We start from the raw sequence: 21,658 nt of genomic DNA, 5'->3' as shown, positions 1-21,658 counted from the left end.
CTAAGCTTTAGAAAACTTGTAGGATTCCTGGATCTTTCAGCCCACTTGGCGATATCCACAAGACCGGATTCTCTTGGTTACTTCGGCCCTTCCAGGCTCTTGTTAAGAAAACCAACCCGTACGTGGTGTTCTTCTAAAGAGTCCTTCCCTGGAAAGCTCGAAGTTCAATGGATCTCTCCCGAACCGGAGACGACACCCAACCACCTCAGAATCCTCCTTTAGTTCCCTTGCCTTGGGCTAGCCAGCCCCGAGGCATTAAAGTCGGGTGGATCTGCACCCCAGGCCATAGCCTTCCTGGGGGGCTGGTCAGGAGGACCAGGACCATGTAATCAGCACAGCATACTGGACCGGAACCCCAAACCATGTGACGTCCGCATCTTAAATCTTTACCTGTACCATTTCTCTTTTTAGAGAGCTGGACCCTGGGATCCAGTATTTTTTTTTTTTTCAGCCATATTCCTGACGGGGTGCTTTACAGGCCCAGAACTCCGGATCCCCACTGTCACGGATCATGCCCGCCCACAGCGACTAGCTAACCGCGACACGTGCGTTCCACGACCGGGGTATATGAGGAACTAACGGAATAAGGGGGAACTTATACTGAGCATGTGATACTTTCACAGCCCGCACTACCTTTGGCCACCACTAGAGGGAGACTCCACTCCAATCCAGCTAGTTGACCACAACATAGGCAGATACGAATCTTACATACGTGCATTCTAAGCCCTTGTACACACGATCGGAGATTCCGACAGAATGTGTCCGATCGGAGCGTTTTGTCGGATATTCTGACTGTGTGTGGTCTGCATCGGACTGTTTCCGTTGGAATATCCGTCCGACCAAATTTTCCAACTTGCCGGAAATATTTTCCGACAAAATGCTCCAACCGGACATACTCCGATCATGTGTAGAGAATTCCGATCGGACAAAGTGCCACGGATGCTCAGATCAAATTCCTACACCAAAGCTATTGGCTACTAGCCTGAACATAGTCCCGTCGTAACGAAATAACGTCATCACGTTCTGAACGATCGGATTGTACGACAACTTTGTTCCGACCGTGTGTATGCAACAGTTTCGGACAAAATCCGTCGGACAAAATCCAACGGATTTGGTTGTCGGAATCTCCGACCGTGTGTACAAGGGCTAAGGGTTGGGGAGCAGTCTAGCAATTAGCACACGCTTCTAGGGTTCCTCCAGCTATCCTGCAAGCTTGAACCCCGGTGTTAATCACTCTTCCCACTGTCCCCACACACCAGACACACAATAAACGATAGCCGGCCACCACCCAACAGTTTGTCCACCACAGCCACCACACACACAGATCTCCGTCCGGCAGATCTGTTAGCTTAAAATCTGCCAACACGCAATGCAATTGCATACCGATTGGCACGTAACTTAGAGCGAGTACTTAGGCACTAAAATACAACAACCTCTCCAGATTTTCCTAGCTTAGTACACAGAAATCACTTATTAATTTTATCATTTAATATCCCGAAAGTGGGCAGCACATAAATGATCTACAAAGAAGAAGGAGTTACCAAAAAGATACAAAAAAAAATGCAGAAAGACACACAAATTGTCAATTTGCTATAAAAATAAAAGGGCATAAAAATAGAAATAAACTTTACCAAAATCTAACCGTTAGTAGTAGAAGCACTACTGGAACATGTGGGAACTCCACAGTTTCCAACTGGCTTCATGGAACAACCATGTCCATATCCCAGGCTACCCAATTTATTGAAATATGGATGTGGGCTGGACTTTAGCCCTTGGCCAATCAACCCCCCGGGGGCAGGGGCGGACTGACCATTCGGCCACTCGGGCACTGCCCAAGGCCCCTGGGCCACTAGGGGGCCCCATCAGGGTTGCCAGCCTCAGTAAAACCAGGAACAGTATGTAAAAATCTGTGTTTTTTTTTACATCTGTCTCTGAAACCGACATCCTTTTGGTCTAAAATTCCAGAGATTATAGCTGCCCCACCTCTCCAGTACCTTCTCAGCCAATAGAAATTTGTCTGTGTATACTGTGTGTGTACATGTATTTGTGTGTGTGTTTGTTTATACTGTGTGGCCCCATAATCTCTGATTGCCTAGGGGCCCCATGAGTTGTCAGTCCGCCCCTGTTTTCCCGTCTCAACCCACAGGATGTTTTGTGTTCTGAAATGACCAGAGCAGTGGCGGCTGGTGAAGTTTTTGGATGGGGGGGTACCAGACCCCGCCCATCATGACCCCGCCCATCATTTTGGCCCCTCCCACTTCTCATAAACCACGCCCCTTATGTAATCTGAAAAAAAAATTGGCGTGGGTTCCCCCCTCCGAGAGCATACCAGGCCCTTAGGTCTGGTATGGATTCCAAGGGGAACCCCCTACGCCGAAAAAACTGCGTGGGGGTCCCCCCCAGATCCACACCAGACCCTTATCCGAGCACGCTACCCGGCCGGCCAGGAAAGGGGGTGGGGACGAGCGGGCGCCCCCCCCCCCGAGCCGTACCAGGTGTGCCCTCAACATGGGGGGTGCCTTGGGGGAGGGGGGGCGTGCGGCCCCCCCCACCCCAAAGCACCTTGTCCCCATGTTGATGAGGACAAGGGCCTCTTCCCGAAAACCCTGGCCGTTGGTTGTCGGGGTCTGCGGGCGGGGGGCTTATCGGAATCCGGCGCCACAGTACGCTATGTTAAATTGTTTAATTACATTTTTTTTTTTTTTTTTTTAATGTCTTAAAGGGCCCGTTTTTTTTTTTTTACTTTTTTTTTTTTACTTTTTTTTTTTACACCTAGGGAGAGGGGGGCGGCGCCCGGGCGCCCCCTATGGGCGGGCCGCCACTGGACCAGAGTGGAATTGGCCCAAAACGGCGCTGATCGCTGGGTCATGGATAGGATTTCTGATACCAGCGCATCAGTTCCGTTCGCGACAGTACCAATCACTGCCTGCCTGTCGCAATCAGGCGCCATATAGCGGTTTTGTGTGGGTCTCTGGGATTCCACACATGCTAAAAACACAGAGTCACATGTACACGTAACCCACTGTGAGAGGTGAAGATTGGGTCTGTTACACAGAACCCTGCAGCTGGATAAGGTAAGGAAAACTCCTCGAGAATTTTTCTAGTGAGTTTCTCCTTTAAAGAGGAAGTAAACCCCTGATGAGTTTACTTCCTCTTTGTCTCCCTGCAAAGGTAACCCTTTCATGACTAAGCCTATTTTTGGCATTTGGTGTTTACACCAAAAATTCATATTTTTTGCTAGAAAATTACTTGGAACCCCCAAACATTTTATATATATATATATATATATATATATATATATATATATATATATATTAGCAGAGACTCTAGAGAATAAAACGGCGATTGTTGCAATATTTTATGTCACACGGTATTTGCGCAGCTGTGTTTTAAACGCAACTTTTTGGGAAAAGGGACAATTTCATTAATTTAAAAAAAAAACGAAAAACAGTTAAAAAATATTTTTTTCATAATGTGAAAGATGATGTTACGCCGAGTAAATAGATACCAAACATGTCACACTTTATAAAATTGTACGCACTCGTGGAATGACGACAAACTACAGTACCTAAAAATCTCCATAGGCGACGCTTTTAAAAAAAAATAAAAATCCCAGTTACCAGGTTAGAGATACAGAGGAGGTCTAGGGCGGAAATTATTGCTCTCACTCTGATGATCGCGGACGATACCTCACGATCGCCCGCTCTGAAAAATGGTACCGGGACAATGCCTGCAGGTGCGGGCATCATCCCGGTATAACCCCCGGAAGCCGAGTACGCACATCTGTGTACGCTCGGCGGGAAGGGAGTAAAGCATAATGGGCTCCTATGCACCGCACAGTAGCCCATTATGTGTGACTTACCTGACACAGGAGCCAGCGATGTTACCAATGTCCCCTGTAGCATGAAGCGTCCATCTTCTTCCGGGTATCGCTGCTCCAGCCACTCACAGGACTGGAGCAGAGATGACGTCATTCTCGCGCATGCGCACGGGAGCCGCCACTAACGGCATATTGCTCAGTGCGCCTGCGTGCCACTGTCTACTGCGCCTTAGACAGTGGTGCCTGTCTTTTTGCAAATGTCTCCTAAACCTACATGGACCTACAGGTAAGCCTTAATCTAGGCTTACCTGTAGGTAAAAGTGGTCTGTAAAGCCGCGTACACACGGGCGGACTGTCTGGCCAACTAAGTCCGTTAGACAATCCAACAGACAGTCCGTCCTACTTTTGAATGAACGGACTTGACCACACACGATGAACAGACAGTCCGTTGAAAACTTGCGCGATGACGTGTACAGCACGTACGACGGGACTAGAAATAGGACGTCCAATACACAGCAATGCAACCTTCCGCCGTGTAAATCCTTTCTGAGCATGCGCCATACTTAGTCCGTCCAACTAGCCTACTCACGCGCGGACTGTCCGCTGAAACCAAAGTTGGACGGACAATATTACGGAAATTCCGAAAGACTTAGTCCGCCAGACTGTCCACTGAAAAAGTCCGCTGAAGCCCACACACGAGCGGACTGTCCGCTGAAATGTGTTTCAGCGGACTAAGTTGGACAGACAGTCCGCCCGTGTGTACGCGGCTTTAGAGTTTACAACCACTTTAAGTAAATGTATGCTATGCCTATAGTCACCATCGGGGGCTGTCAAGAGCACATACCATTCATGCTTGATCTGTCTGCTTAGTGTCCACGCTCTACGCTCCTCCAGGTACGATGAGGGAAGGGTTTTTTTTCCTTCTGGGATTCCCCCCCACGGCTTAGGGGGCTGAGTTAAGCCTGAGCAGTGAGCCATAGCATATCGCACCACCCGCCGCCGCCATGGCCGCCACCGCCATTTCAGCGGCTTCCCATCCACCGTCCCTTCTCTTTCCTCCGCCCCAGCCTCCACTCCATGCTTACCCAGGAGTTCAGAGCCTCGCCTCGCGTGGGAAATGCTTGTTTTTTTTAAAAAACTAGGGGGGGGTGGAAGAGGGGGTCGGAAGAGGGGGGGGGGGGGGTGGAGCGTGAATGCGACGTTGGCATGGTTAGACGCCCACATCGCTGGCTACACAGGCTTTAAAATGCACTCTCTTTCAGATGCACACAGTCTATGAAGGGACACAGAGCAGACAGGCGCATGTGAGTGTGGAGGACACAGGCATTCTCAGGCATTTACTTAGGCACCAGACTGAGTCTTGGTAGCAGCGGCAATTGCTGAACTACATGAATTTTTGGTGGTACAGAGGACAGAGGAGGACTCCCCCTCTGCAGCACCTTCCCCTCCGAAGGACTAGGGGAAGCTGGCCAGGTTGAACCGTCGGGGTCAGTGGCTGCAATCGCTTCTGGCACTTCAGCCCCTGTATACATTACACAGGAGTTTTTTTTCCTCAACCATTAATGGATTAGAGGAAAGATTAATGGCCTTAATCGCATCTTCATTGAGTGGAAGAAAACGCACTAGGTCCCCCTCTTCCGTCCAGGACCCTCAGACTGAGGAACTCTGGGAAAAAGGAGAGGAATCCCCCTTAGAGGATCAGGAGGAGACTGATGAATCTATTCGAGAAGGGCCCTCTTCAGCTTCTCGGGATGAGAAGATGTTGGTGCAAATTCTTGCTGGATTGGTCCGCTTCACATTTAAGTTACCTGTATCTGAGTCCGTTAAAGAACCCTCCTCTTGTTTGGGTTCACTGAAGCCTCCTAAAACTGCACATGCCTTTGCTGTTCATGGTTTACTGGAAAAGCTTATCTATTCTGAGTGGGATCACCCAGATAAACATTTTTTTCCTCCTAAAAAGTTTTCAACACTTTATCCTATGGAGGAAAAATTTACTAAGATATGGGGTATACCGGCAATTGACGCCGCCATTTCCTCTGTAAATAAATGCCTTACTTGTCCTGTTGAAACGCTCAGATGCTTAGGGATCCAACTGATAAAAAATTGGAATACCTATTAAAAATGTTTTGTCCTTGGCAGGTTCAGTAGTTCAACTTGCAGTGGCAGCAATTAGAGTCTGTTAATAATTGAGAGACCGTGTTAAACAGGTGCTCAAAGTTCTACCTGAACAGCGAGCCCGGGGGTTGGCCAACCTACCAGCGGCTTTGGGTTTTGCGGTCGATGCTATCAGAGATTCTATCCTCCAGACCTCTCGCCTTACGCTTGGGTTGGTACACATGCGTAGAATTTTATGGTTGAAAAATTGGTCAGCAGAATCACCATGTAAGAAACTCCTGGCTGGATTTCCCTTTCATGGTGCAAGACTGTTTGGGGAGGATTTGGACAATTATATCCAAAAGATCTCTAGTGCTAAAAGCACCCTTTTGTCAGTTAAGAAAAGGAGTCCCTCTTTCTCCAGTGCCAGGGGCATCAGCTTCCAAGCAGTCATGACAGCCTCCTTCGTCAGGCTCAAAGGTTAAAACACAGAGTCAACCCCAGGGACAAAAGAAGTCCTGGGGGAGGAAGTCTACAAGACAAAATACCAAAGCCTCCTTATGAAGGGGCGCCCTCGTTCACTCAAGTGGGGGGAAGATACCTAAAATTCTCAAGGCTCTGGCAGGAATTTCAGGACAGATGGGTGATCTCCACAGTAACTCTAGGAATTCCGAGAACTCCCCTCTCCTCCTTTCCTCAAATGTACCCAGAGACCCAGAGAAAAAGAAGGCTCTCTTTCTAATGTTGGAGCGACTATTGCCGCAAAAAGTTATTGTGGTATTTCCCACACAAGAGCAGGGATTGGGGTTTTATTCAAACCTTTTCATGGTACCAAAGCCAAATGGAGATGTCAGACCCATTCTAGATCTCAAAGATCTAAACCGATTTCTAGAGATACGGTCCTTTCTCATGGAATCGATCCGATCGGTAGTCTCCATCCTACAAGGAGGAGAACTTCTGGCGTCAATAGACATCAAGGATGCGTATCTGCATGTACCTATTTTCCCTGCTCATCAAAAGTTCCTGCGCTTCGAAGTAGAAAAACACCACTTTCAGTTTGTATCTCTGCCTTTCGGGCTAGCTACTGCACTTTGGGTGTTTACAAAATCTTGGCCCCTCCTCTGGCCAGATTAATGGCCCAAGGTATAATGGTAGTAGCATACCTGGACGACCTGCTTGTGATTGACCGGTCGGTAGCCCGCTAGGACCAAAACTTGGTCACCACAATCAACTACCTGGAATACCTAGGTTGGGTCCTCAACTTAGAGAAGTCTTCTTTAAAACCAGTAAGAAGACTGGAGTATTTGGGTATGGTCATAGATACAGCCCAGAAGAGGGTATTTCTACCCTAAGCAAAGATCAGTGCTATAAAAGAACTGATTCAGGTAGTCAGGGCAAAGAAGGGTCCTTCTATTCGTCTTTGTATGAGGTTGCTGGGGAAGATGGTGGCTTCATTCGAAGCAGTTCCCTACGCTCAGTTTCACTGGAGGCTGCTGCAAAACAGTATCCTGGACGCCTGGAACGATGTACCTCAAAATAAAAGATTTTACAGGTAAGCTTTTATAAAAATCCTATTTTTAGTTCTGATCAAAATCAATCAATAAATTAAATCTGTAATTTCTGCTTCACCTGATGGAAAGAAAAACATGTTGCCCTCTGTCCTGCAGTGTGCAGGCATGCCAGGGACCCAAACCAAGCAGGGGATTGGAAGGGGGGTCTTCTTTGTACAAGAAAAAAATGGGTCTTTCCGGGAGCAATATATAGAGATTGGTGCAGCCTCCTTATGGGTCAGTGAAGCCACCTGTCATATTAATGAACCAATAGGGAGGACTGGGAAGTTGTAAGAGGTGGGTATAGGTATGGTCTGGATGTGGCTTCGGCTTTCTGTTCATCTGGATCTACAGAACACATCCACCGAAAGAGGTATCCGGTTATTGCACTGTATACTTAGATGGGACTTTATGGCTTTGTGACAAGTTCATCTTTCCAAGTCCCCTCCCCTTCTGATCACCCATCTTACACAGTCCCCTCCCCTACAGTTCATCTATACTTCTCACTCCCCTCTCTGCAGTGCACCTATCCTTCTCAGAACCCTCCTCTGCAGTGCACCTATTCTTCTCAGAACCCTCCTCTGCAGTGCACCAATCCTTCCCAGAACCCTCCTCTGCAGTGCACTTATCCTTCCCAGAACTGTCCCCCTGCAGTGCACCTATCCTTCCCAGAACCATCCCCTGCAGTACACTTATCCTTCCCAGAACTGTCCCCTTCAGTGCACCTATCCTTCCCAGAACTGTCCCCTGCAGTGCACCTATCCTTCCCAGAACCCTCCCCTGCAGTGCACTTATCCTTCCCAGAACTGTCCCCCTGCAGTGCACCTATCCTTCCCAGAACCCTCCCCTGCAGTGCACCTATCCTTCCCAGAACCCTCCCCTGCAGTGCACTTATCCTTCCCAGAACTGTCCCCCTGCAGTGCACCTATCCTTCCCAGAACCCTCCCCCCCCTGCAGTGCACCTATCCTTCCCAGAACCCCCCCCCCCCCCTGCAGTGCACTTATCCTTCCCAGAACCCTCCTCTGCAGAACAACAATACTTCTCAGAACTCTCCCCTGTAGTGCAGGGGCTTTAACAGAAAGAGATGAAGTTCCCTGCAGAACCTCTGGTTTGGTTACAATTAGATAGAGGAAACGCTGTCCAAGAGAAGGAGAGGGAACTATGGTGGCAACATGGTGTACAGACCCAGGTACTCAGCACAGGGATGGTGAGAACCCCTCCTAATGGACACAGCAGATGTACAGACCTGGGAACTCAGCACAGGGATGGTGGGAACTCCTCATAATGGGCACAGCGGGTGTACAGACCTGGGAACTCAGCACAGGGATGGTGGGAACTCCTCATAATGGGCACAGCGGGTGTACAGACCTGGGAACTCAGCACAGGGATGGTGGGAACTCCTCATAATGGGCACAGCGGGTGTACAGACCTGGGAACTCAGCACAGGGGAGGTGGGAACTCCTCATAATGGGCACAGCCGTTGTACAGAACTGGGAACTCAGCACAGGGATGGTGGGAACCCCTCATAATGGGTACAGCAGGTGTACAGAAACTCAGCACAGGGATGGTGGGAACCCCTCATAATGGGCCCAGCAGGTTTACACACCCAGGAATTCAGCACAGGGATAGTGGGAACCCCTCATAATGGGCAAAGCAGATGTACAGACCCGGGAACTCAGCACAGGGATGGTGGGAACCCTTCACAATGGGCACAGCAGGTGTACAGACCTGGGAACTCAGCACAGGGATGATGGGAACCCCTTATAATGGGTACAGCAGGTGTACATACCCAGCAACTCAGCACAGGGATGGTGGGGACCCCTCATAATAGTTGCAGCAGGTTTACAGACCCAGGAACTCAGCACATGGATGGTGAGAACCCCTCATAATGGGCAAAGCAGGTGTACAGACACAGAAACTCAGCACAGGGGTGGTGGGAACCCCTCATAACACAGCAGATGTACAGGCCTGTGAGGGGTTCCCACCATCCCTGTACTGAGTTCCCGCATATGTACACCTGCTGTGCCTATTATGAGGGATTCGCCACCATCCCTGTGCTTCTGAGCCCTATAATAAATCTCTCCTTCTGACATGAGTGACACTAGTAGTATGGTGTAGTATCAGTTGTATGTGATTCAATCATTGTACATCCTTGTGAGAATCCTCTCCTCCATGCAGCTTGTGTAGCACACTCCATGTAGACCTGTCTCTCCCATCTGATTTCAGTATGACTTTAGTCCTATTCTTCGGGGGATCTTCAGAGGGATGAGGTGACCTCCATTAGTGTTTCATCCATCATGTATAGTCCCAGCCATTGGGTGTGGTGATGATTGGCCCCCAGCTGGGGAAATTAGTGGTGGATGGGGGGAGGTATAAAGGACAGCTCTCTCTCCCTCATCTTTATTGTGTTGTGTCTCTTATGGACAGGATGGATTTTCTGGTGAAAGGTGGTTGGGTGCTGCTCCTGGCTGTGGTCTATTGGTCAGAGTTTGGCTGTGATGGAGTCTTGGTGAGACATGGCCGCCAGTCAGATTGGTGGAGGAGCAACCAGCGAGCTCTACCTGGTCAGGGCTCTTCTAGATGGGGCTCCAGAGACTGGAATGCTAATCGCCCTGTTGTGGGGGTTGGAGCATCTAGAGGTGGGGTCCCTAGAGGGTCAATTGCTGGACGTGTTGGTGGGGTTCTACGAGATCTGCTGCAGCCTGGGAGCTCCCCTATCGCCATCCTGTGTGGAGAGGACAACATGGTGGTCAACGTCCAGAGGGATTTCTATGGGATTGGAAAGCTGATCCGACCATCTGACCTGAGCCTGGGGCCCCAAGGCTGCAAACCCAACCCCCAGAGTACAGACACCACTGTCACCTTCCAGATCAACCTCCAGGACTGCGGCAACATAGTGCAGGTAATCTTCAAATATTTCCCCCCCCTCCCAAATATGCCCACACCAAGGATCTGAGATGGTTTCTTGGAGTCACAGGACACCATGTTGAGGCACAGTGTGCTGGTAACCCCTGTAGTTGCCTTACTGATGGTGTTCACACTTCTGCCCAACCATGATGTTTGGCAGGATCCTGAAACTTCTATCTGGAACACTGTGTACAGATGGATAACCACCAGGAGTGTCTGATGAAGGACTACTCTTACGCGAGACCTCTTTAATAGCATGAAGTTAAAGAACTAGTCATACAAGAGGTCTGATATTCTAAAAATGGCTTGATGTGGCTGTCCTGAGAACCTTATGAATCCTGAAGGGTAAAACCTTCTCAACATGGCAGCTTGGTTCCTGCTCTTCCCAGACACGGGCCAAGCAAGGGTGGGCTTGGGGCCTATTCCCAGATGTGGGTTAAAAATTAGATTTGTGTCTGGTCTCAGAAATGGGCCAAACAATGGCAGCTTCCATGTTCCCAGGTTTATAAGTCTACTATGTTGTATCATTCTTCTCTTCTTTGCACAGATGACTCAAGACTGGCTAATCTACACCACCAACCTGACCTACAGCCCAACCTCCTCCATTCCAATCATCAGAACCAACTCAGCTGTGGTCCCTATAATGTGTTTCTACTACCGGTGAGTCAACACTACTGGATGAGCTTGGGGCACCATGCATGTCCCATCAGGTATTCTACATCTGGTCAATATCTAAGTTTGGATGGAGTGGGGAAGGTTCAGAGCCGATCCGCCCTATAAGCTAATTACGCAAGCTGCGTAAGGCCCCGATGCTGGGGGGGCAGGCCCACAAGGGCAGATCAGCTCTGCTCAGGGACAGATCGGCTGCCCCTGGGGCCGCAGCTGCTGTGAGGGCAGCAGTGCCTGGGGAAAAAAAATTGGCATCTGGGCCTAGATGCGCCAGTGCTGTACACGCTCGCAAATTTTCGGAAAGGCGGGTGCATCGACGCGATGGTGCCATTTTTAAACATAAGGCCGTGTACTGTACCTCCTGTCTTTCTCTTCCCCCCCCCCCCCCTCGCAGCTTCTGACCTTTTTCTTGCCTTAAATCACATCTGGAGAGAAGTCAAGAGTGGGAGTGCTGCCAGGATGGGGGTCATGGGAGAAGTCAGACATGTATGGATTGTGGAGAGGAAACTATGGGATAAAACCAGCTCCACCGAGCCCCGCACGGGGCATCTGAGAGGAGGTCAGGGGGGGGGGGGGTGAAGTCAATACAATATTGTAAGGGGCACTGATATAAAGGTTTCCCCCTTATGAATAAACCCCCTTTTTATCTTGATGATCTTTCTGTGGAAGGTGGTCTCTGGTGACCAGAGTCCTCCCCACATTCCCAGAGTTCCCCTTTACATCATAGTCTGCAGGATTCCACCTTTACATCAGAGTTCCCCCTTGCACTGTAAAGGGCAATGCTGCAGACCCCGATGTAAGTGAGAACTCTGATGTAAAGGGGAATGCAGTGGGGTCTCTGGTCACCAGTGCCCCCCTTTTATATCGGAGATCCTGCTTAGATCATGAGCTGTACTGTAAGGCCCCTTTCACACGGACGGCTGTTCTGCTGCAGTTTAGCTTTTTTTTTTCTCCTCTCTGAAATTCAAGACTCCGGGCATAGCGATCAGCTGCATTTGTACAGTGCAATTACCTGCGTTTATGTGCATTTCTATGCAGTTGCGTTCAGCTGCAGTTATCTAATATAGTCGTTCCCATAGCGACCCATATTTTTTTCCCTTGAATCCCTTCTCGCGCTGCTATCTGCAGTTGACACAAGACTGCGGTTATGTGCATATAGCTGCGCTACATTGCACCTGGACGCATTCAATTCTATTTCTATTTGCACGAAATGGCAGCTAAACGCTGTGTGTGAATGGAGCCATAGGAAAGCATTGTGTGCTTTTAGCTGTGGTAGAAAACGAGAAAATCCGCAGCTAAAAGCATCATTCTATCCATCCGTGTGAAAGGGGCCTAAATGGGGAAATCCTGCTTACTCCTGATGTAAGGGAGAACTCTGTGCTGAGTTATATTAATCTGACCTTCATGTAAATGGAGAAATATGGTTTTTGACTTTTAACTTAAACACATTGCTAATGGCTTTAGCTATATGTTTATAGCTTAAATACTGATATTTGCAGTGTCAGTAAAAAGTGTGTGCCAGTAAAAAAATTGGTGCTGTTTGTAAATTGCAAGTCTTGCGCATATCTATCTATCCCTGTTGGGTTCTTCTGCCATCTGTCCTTGCCAAGACACTCCTAAGTATCTCCTTTCCTGGTTGGAGCGTTGGCAGCCTGTTTTGACATTATGGGCTCAAGACCTTTTTTTAAGGTAATTTTTAGCTACTTTTAACTACTCTTGACATCTGCGGACTTGGAGTTTGTGCCTACAACTTGACCCTTCTACTGCACTAATGACCAATTTTCTTACAAAGAGTCTGATAGTAGGAGGATCTACATTGACTTTGATAAGGGTAAGTTTCTGTACTTAAGAGGAGCTCTTCGTCAAGATGGTGGGGCTCTCGTTCTTGACCCTGGAATCTTTACAATGCTCAAGGTTTTTTGGGGGCGTTTATGGAGATGTATTGGCCCAACAAGGGTTGTAAAGAGAATCTTGGGACAAATGTGTCGTAGCTGCTCCTGGTCACTTTTAAAGGTTCAGGAATCGTGTCCTGATTAAGGCTTCACCTAACTGGTTGAGTTCATACCTGTTGGACAGTGACAAAATGAAGCCAGACAGCCATTCTTTATAACTAGCTGAATAGTGGGTGGCTGTATCCAGGGTTTGTCCCTGCACCCAACAAGTCAGTGATGGCCAGGAGAAATTAATATTAATTTGGTATTAAATGACTTTTGTTGACTCGTTACTGACCTTGATTCTGTTCTCTGTAGGCACGGTAATGTGAGCAGCCAGGCCATTAAACCAACGTGGGTTCCATTCAGCACCACTGTGTCTTCAGAAGAGAGGTTGTCCTTCTCTTTGGTCCTGATGACTGGTGAGGAAGATGGGTGATCAGGAGGGAGGGGTTATTGTTGGACCTATTAATAATCCCCTTTCCTTATGTATACAGAGGACTGGAGTGGGCCCAGAAGTTCCCCCATCTATCAGTTGGGGGATATTCTCTACATACAGGCCTCTGTGGATACTCTCAACCAAATTGCTATGATCCTGTATGTGGACCGCTGTGTGGCCACCATATCTCCTGATGCCACCTCTTCTCCAAGTTATGACCTCATTACAGACAATGGGTATGTTCTGCCTGGGGGGGGGGGGGGGGGGGGGGTTGGGTTGCCATGTGACAGTTTTAAGTGACCATCTTCTGCAGGTGTCTGGTGGATGGAACACAAGCTGACTCCTCCTCGGCCTTCATCGCTCCAAGGGTCCAGACAAACACTCTACAGTTCACGGTGGATGCCTTCCGGTTCCTAGGAAATGATGCATCTCTGGTGAGGACTGTTTGCATGGATTGCACAGATTGGTGCCTTGTAGGAATGTTTAACCTACTAACATTTCTCTATTCCAGATCTACATAACCTGTTACCTGAGAGCTGCTGCTGCCACCCAGGTCCCAGATCCCATTAACAAGGCCTGTTCCTATAGTAAAGCCACAAACAGGTGAGAATATTAAATGATTGAGTGTCCAGGGATTCATGATCTCTTCCCATAGACAAACACTATCTGTAATATTCCCTTCTGCATGGATCTAGTAACCAGTGACTGGAACAAACTTTGTGGCCTTAACATGGTATATTTCCAAAACTATGGTGAAAATATTGATGAACCATAATGGTACACAGGCATCCTCTGTAGGGTCCTTACCATAGCATGCACATTGGCATTATTAAAATAAATGGCTGGCCAGGTAAGCAACCTCATGGGGCTGAAAGTTGGTCTAATCTCTGGTGCTGGCATGATCAGAATTATGGGTATGGTGCAATAATTCTGCTGGGCAGACACAAGGGTAGGAGCAGGACAGCGGCGCCTGGGAAAATGCTGACATGCAGGTGCCAGCGCTGTACATGCTTGGCAATTTTCATAAAGGCAGGCGCATGTACAGATTAAGCCCGAGCTGTACTGGCTTCAGGCATTGAATGTCACGCGAGGCATGAATGACTGAAGCCAGCCTTCTGGACAGTTGGCAACCCTGCTAAGGGTGTGCTACTCTGGTTACTGCTGTCTGGTATGGCCAAATATGATTGTGTACATTAGACCTAGGGTCTCATTCTCACAGGTGGGGCAGTACAAGCGTGCATTTTACTACCCACCTGAACAAGGAGATGCAGCCACTTGGTGCTGTTCAATGGCAAAGATATATTAATGGCATGTCAACATGAATGGGGCTGCAACACAACTGCCCTGCAAGTGCATGCAATGAGCATGATTGGGGTGTTTGTGGATCAGGGTTGGCACAGGCCGTGGTGACCTATTGCCCCCTTGCCAAACAATGATGGCCATAGTACTTGTCTTCCGGGCCAATTATCCCACTGACTTAAAGTAGATACCAGTCATCAGACTGACACCAGTGACACAGTAAAAAATTTCTGCCACTGTTGCCCCACTTGTGTACCCAATTTTAACTTGCGTTCACTGCAGTATACCACAATTGATATTTAAGCACATGTCACAAATATTACAAGCCTCACACCACTATTGGCCCCATCCACTCCTACACCTGGGTGCAGGGGTGGTGTGGTTTGGCTTATTAGCCCTTGGTGCTGGATGACCTTGTCCTGGCACTGACCTTGAGCCCCAGGCTGAGAGTACTTTCTACGCCTCTATCCTAATAGAAGTGATGTGGCATCCATGTACTGCTAGCAGGCAACTGAACGCTGTAGCTTCCATGTGCATTTGGAGTGATGAGCTCCATGTCCTTTCATAACCAGGTTAATGTCTAACTACTTATACAGTGTTGGCTTTCCCCCATGCTTCCAGTGTATCTTCAAAAAAAAAAAAATTTTGATACTGACATCTGCTTGTTTTCTCTAGCTGGTCTGCAGTTGAGGGCCCAAGCAGTGTCTGCCAGTGTTGTGGGACACCAGGCACCTGCAACAACCCTACTGTTCTGACAGGAGGAAGGAGCCGATTTAGAAGACCGAGAGACCTTGGAAAGAGGGAAGTCTTGGATGGTGAGTTTTAATCATGCAGCTGCCATGTATAAAGGGAGTATGGCCATATGGGGCTCTAATCTAAAAACTGACTTCCTGTAATGCATCTCCCCAGGGTACAGTTATGGGGTTGGGAAAATCCAGTCTGGTGTTGGTATAACCTGGCCCAGACTTCAAACAATGGGACATGTGACTAGGGATCTGATGGCCACAGGTGGCAATTTAGGAGGAAGCCTAGAACCTAGATGTCTTCATATTCCCAATTGTCGTCCCCTCCTAGTTGTAAAACTAAGACCTCCTCCTAAAGGGGTCAGATGGCAATGAAAATCTGAAGGTTTCAAACCATCCCCTCAACATTCTGTATAGTTGTTGGTTGACATGACAATTTGAAACCCTAATGGAGGGTCTACACTGGACTGCCCATTCTAAGTAGGACCTAATTTCTCACCTGACAGGCTTTAGTTGCATTGGTAGAAGTGTTTAGCTGTCTCCTGACCCTCGCTTGCTTTTCTCCTGCTGCAGAACCTATCATGGAGGAACAGTCAGTGACCACCTTGGGACCTCTGCTTGTGATTGGGCCAAAACAAAGTGACATTGCGGCTGCAGTGATGAAGGAAGAGGCCGCCCCCTTAGAACTCTGGTGGTTGGTGGCTGTTGGGTGTCTCAGTCTTCTTGTAGTCACTGTGTGTACAGTGTTCATTGTGAAGTCTCTGAAAAAGCCACAATATGTACTGTCTGTGGAAAAATAAAAACAATTCTCATTTAATCCTGGTCTATTGCTCTTATTTTATTAGCAGTCTATATTTATATTATAATTTTATGTTGCAGGGGGAAAGTGGGTTAGGGCCAGGACATGCTTAATTTGTAGCAATTTCAATAGGACAACGTATAGGGGAAAGGCCCCAGCAGGGTGTCACTTAATGTGTAGGTTTACTGTCTCCTATGGCAACAGTATTTAACAGTTCCTAATTCAAATTTTAACAGTTCTCTTAACTTCACTACAACTATTTGTAGTGCTTCAGTCCCTTGAGCTCCTAGTCACTCACTGGACTCTGAGTCACTGAATCCCATGAGCTCCTCAAGGTTTTTGCAGTGGTATCTCCAAGCGTCGCCCACGCTTCCATGATGGGTCCCTAGCTTGGCACTCCAGATGGCTTCATCCCTGCTCAGTCCCTGGCTTGACTCTCACAAGGCTGCTCTGCAAATGTCGCCTCTGCTGGTTGGTTCCCTGACTTAATCACTGCCTGAAGTTTTTCATGATTTATTTTATTTTTTCGACAATGGTAACGTCTCTCCATGCTGGCAGGCCCGTCATGTACACCTTTATTTCATATGCTAATTGGTTACGGCAACAACGCAAGGGGTGAATGTTTCAATTATGAGTTATTATCATTGATTTATTACTAGTGGTTAATCTTGTGTTTCCCATTTCCCCTTTTTCTCCTATCGTCTTCAAGGACAGCCTCTGAGATATAGGGCTCCTCCCTCCGGGACAGAACGCATCAACCCAATTGGATAAAAAGGGTGGTCCTCCAGGCAGGGGCATACCTAGACTATTTGGCACCCGGGGCGGATCCTATATCTTACATTGCATAGCCCCCATTAACACCAATGCTGTGGGGGTAATTATAACATCCACTGACATCATTGCTTGGGGTTATTAACAAATGGGCTTATTTTACTCCTGCTCTGCCTTGCTGCAAACAAAATTACATTTTACAGCCTATTATGCATCTGCAGAACAGAAATAAAATAAAATTATGGGAGCATTGGAACTACTAAAATACTGTTAAAATTTGTGAGTGATATCTAATTTGAAATTTAAAGGTTTTAAACCTTCTTTTTTTTTTTTTTTTTTTCTCTCCCTCCTTAATGCATCCTATGCATTAAGGTGAAAAAGAAAAAAAAAAACACCTGGCAGTCACCGGCCCCCAACCCCCCCCCCCTTTACTTACCTGAGCCCCTTCATCTCCTCAGCGGGGACACGATGTCCTCCTCTCCACGGAGTCCGGCTTTGATTGGATAGATTGATAGCAGCACAGCCATCGTCTCCCGCTGCTTTCAATCAAATCCAATGATGTGGGTGCTGGGGAGCGGGGCCAAGTTATAAACTTGGCGTATGTGGACGCCAAATGAATGAATCAGGAGTGAGTCAGTAAAATAACCCCCTCGGGAGAGCGCTTCTCCTAGGGCGTTATCTAATTCGGGGAGGAGCCGCGAGAGCCACCGAGGGACCCCAGAAGACGAGGTTCAGGGTCACTCTGTGCAAAATGAGCCACACAGTGGAGGTAAGTATATGTTTGTTTTTACTTTTTTTTTTTTTTTTTTTTTTTTTTTTTTTTAAAACCTTTAGTACCACTTTAAGAGCTCGTTTATACCAGCAGGTGGTGCAGGAAATACATGTTCTTTGTGCGTTTCCCCCACTGCGTTCAAAACGCACTGGGTACGTGATCTCCTGCAGGTGTATATATATTTTTCTAAGTACACCTTTAACACAGATCACAATTGCAGTGCTTTTACCTGCTCCAGATGTCATGGTACCACAGGATCATGCAATTTGGTGCAGTACGCTTTTGAAAAATGAGTGTGCGTTACATTTTTGTGATTCAATTTGATTTCATCTCAGTTAAAGTTGAAAATTGCACCACATGAAGTTACACAGGAATCCAGCAGGCATTTCTAAAGCTGCATTGGAAAAACAAGCAAAATATGGAACAGCATGCAAGTAAAGTCCAATCAAAAAATGACTCTCAGGTAAAATTTTATTGAAAATGATTGCACTCCAATCACTGAATCGCCCTTTAAACTAAAAGCAGTGAGCACATTAGTCAATGGTGGACACAGCAGCCTACCCCCTTCCCCCTTATTAGACCAGGTCAGGGAGGCAGAAACAAACACCCCACCCTCTTCTCACAGCACACCAGCTGAGGGTAGCGAACATCATGCCAACCCACACCCCCTTACAGGGCCGGATTAACATAGGGGCTATTGGAGCTGCAGCTCCAGGCCCCTTTCTCAAGATAGGCCCATTTGCTCAAAAAAGATAGACTTGTACGAGGATTGTAGCTCGGCGATCAGTCACAGAGACCCCACATTTGGGGAGTAGGTAGCTAAAGACCCACTCCAGCACTGGTTAAAATATGGGGCTGCTATCATCTATGGATACTGGGCTCCTTGCGCAGACTGTCAGAAGCTACATACAGAGCGGCAGTATAAATACAGCTGGAACACTCTGCAGCAGACGGAGAGGATGACCTCACAGTGCTTATAATAATTATTTTTATATTACTTATGATAATTAACCCCTTGCCACCCAGGCCCATTCTGAGACTTCTCTCCTACATGTAAAAATCATCATTTTTTTTATGCTACAAAATGACTCAGAACCCTCAAGCATTATATATTGTTTTAACGGACACCCTATGGAATAAAATGGTGGTCTTTGCAATGTTACACGATATTTGCGCAGCAATTTTTCAAACGTTTCATTCATTAAAAAAAACGCTAAAGTTAGCACGATTTTTTGTTGTATACTAAGCGATGCTTTACATTTTTTTACAGGTTACATGTTTAGAGTTACAGAGGAGGTCTAGTGCTAGAATTCTTGCTCTCACAGTAACGATGGTGGCGTATGTAACCTGTGTGTATCTGGCTCTGATACTAACCAGTGCCTACCCAGGGACTGACTAGTATCTCTCCCCAGCTTGTCCCCACACACCCTCTCACCTGCTGACCTGTGAATGGGGCGATCACTCCCGCAGTGTTATTGTGTTCTGCCAGTGAATACAATGATTAGTGTTTCTAACTATAGCTGGTAGCACTGATTGTTTTGGGGAAAACCTGACAGGCTGGTTGTACTCAAGTCGGTTAATAGGTTGACTTGTGTAAAACCAGCTAGCCCATACATAGATCAACTATGGCTGGTCTCTGCTTAATTGGTGTAATTTCAATCCATGTATGGCCCGTTTAAGCACTACGCAGTCCCTAAACATCTTTCCAAAAACCTTTACATTTTTCATTCCCAGATTACTTCATCCTCCTCTCCTATACATAGTGCCCGCTGTCATATCCTCCACACTACTCTCCTATACATAGTGCCCACTGCCATACCTCCAACACTTCTCTCCTATACATAGTGCCCACTGCCATACCCTCCACACTCCTCTCCTGTACATACTACTCACTGTCATACCCTCCATACGCCTCTCCTATACATAGTGCCCACCGTCCTACCCTCCCTCCACACTCCTCACCTGTAATTACTGCTTACTGTCCTACTCTCCACACTTCTCTCTTGTACATAGGGCCCACTGTCATATCCTCTACACTCCTGTAGATATTGCTCACTGTCATACCCTCCACACTCCTCTCCTATACATAGTGCCTTCTGCCATACCCTCTGCACTCCTCTCCTGTACATAGTGCCTTCTGCCATACCCTCTGCACTCCTCTCCTGTACATAGTGCCCACTGTTAGACCCTCCACATTCCTCTCCCTCACCTGCACATACTTCCCACTTTTATACCATCCATACTCCTCCCCTATGCCTCTTACCCACAAAAACTGTTCTTTAAAATTATACTGAATATCCTCAATGTTACCAGCTCTAGAATGGGCACTTTTGTCAGTTCAACTAAAGGAAATCTCACAGTCCTCATATTTGTTCTGTCCCATTATTAGTACTTATTTAATTTTGTAATTACTATTGTGATGTATAGAGGAACACGGGGGATGTCAGCTACTCCAGATATAGCACTTGTAAAAAAAGCGTCCCTGAAAATATTTTTGAAATGTTGACAACTATGCACTTAGGCACTACCCAAGGGCCACAGGTAGGGGGCCCCATGACAGGCGCCTGTGATATTAAAGCGGTAGTAAACTTTTCTAACATTACTACTTTTTAGAGGTCCTGGGGTAGGTTATGCCACAATGTACAATTATGCCCAGCATATTAGCACATTAGGGTACACTTACCTGTCAGACTGAGCCCTCCAGTGCTGTGCTGTGATCAATCTGGCGGGGCCCGAGCACTTCCATCTTCACCCGGACTTCCTTCTGGGTTCTGTGCCTTCGGACACTTGCCTTGGCCAGGCTGCTTTGATGTCATTCCCACACATGCTCATTTGCATCCTCTCTCTCTCACCCCCCCTTTCTCTCTCATCCTCCCTCCCTTACCCCTCACACCTCTTTCATCCCCTTTCTCCCTCTCTCCCTCTAATTTAATTTGTTATAACAAAAATAGTTTGCATTTTTATTTATTTATTGTTTATAAAAGGCCCCACAAAAATCTTCCGCACCAGGCCCACAAAGTTCTTAATCTGGCCCTGCCCCCTTATCACAAGCTCACCTCGGAGAACACTGGCAGGGAGGGCAGCTGGCTCAGCCTCAGGTACACCAGGGCAGCAGCTAGGAAGGTCTGGAAAACAGTGTGCGGTAGCAGCTGCACCGCTCGGGCGGAGAATAGTAACAGGCTTGGCTCGGCAGCGCAGCAGTGGTGGGAGGAGCAAGGAGGAAAGCAAAGACTAGACCATTGCTGCCGCAGCATGGGGGTGATCTGGCTGAAAAAAATAAAAATAAATGAGCTGCCAGGGCTTTCCCAACCTTCTGTAACTGGTGTCACCCGACTCGGGTGTGGACTGCACCCCCATTAGATACGCTACTGATGCCCTCCCAATGCGTGGCACCCGGGGCGGACCGCACCCCCCGCCCCACCGTTGGTACGCCCCTGCCTCCAGGACCTCCTCAGTTTTTGTGTTTCCTGCCGGATGGGAAGGAGCATGTCGGAACTAGTAGGGGAGCTCCTTTTCTCAGGGGATGTCCTGGGGGAGAACCTGGTGGACCTTGCCCATAGCACCCCTCGGTCCGATCAGAGGGAGGAGAGGGTAGATATCAGTCCCCACTGCCATGAAACGTTTGGAGAGAACGGGACCCCAATGTGCGGCAATCTCCCCACTATCTCGCTAACCGTTCGTATCTGGCTGGTCGGATGGCGGGCGAGAGACGTTTGGATCCACTGGTTGGCGTTCGGGTACTGCATGGAGCAGTGTGGTCGTAAGGAATGAACGGCGTGAGTGGGTGGAGTTTTTGCGTTCGGAATTGCAAGAGACGCACTTCCGCTGGAATCGCGTCATCAGGGGGCACCGCGGGACCTGTT

General features: G+C 47.9%; 1 protein-coding gene across 1 annotated transcript; it reads left to right on the top strand.

Annotated features, from left to right (window-relative positions):
- The first annotated feature begins 9,506 nt into the window (after positions 1 to 9,506).
- Positions 9,507 to 16,270, top strand: LOC143962202 (zona pellucida sperm-binding protein 3-like). Its single transcript, XM_077471535.1, has 8 exons — positions 9,507 to 10,367; positions 10,920 to 11,032; positions 13,291 to 13,394; positions 13,470 to 13,647; positions 13,725 to 13,845; positions 13,923 to 14,014; positions 15,386 to 15,525; positions 16,027 to 16,270. The coding sequence occupies exons 1-8, from the start codon at positions 9,792 to 9,794 to the stop codon at positions 16,251 to 16,253; spliced, it is 1,551 nt and encodes a 516-aa protein (XP_077327661.1). The 5' UTR covers positions 9,507 to 9,791; the 3' UTR covers positions 16,254 to 16,270.
- The last annotated feature ends 5,388 nt before the right edge of the window (positions 16,271 to 21,658 follow it).

The sequence above is a fragment of the Lithobates pipiens genome, unplaced genomic scaffold, assembly GCF_037356315.1.
Source record: "Lithobates pipiens isolate NorthernLeopardFrog02 unplaced genomic scaffold, aLitPip1_a1.2 Scaffold_8, whole genome shotgun sequence".
Taxonomy (NCBI): Eukaryota; Metazoa; Chordata; class Amphibia; order Anura; family Ranidae; genus Lithobates; species Lithobates pipiens.
This window is presented reverse-complemented; position numbering and strand designations above follow the sequence as displayed.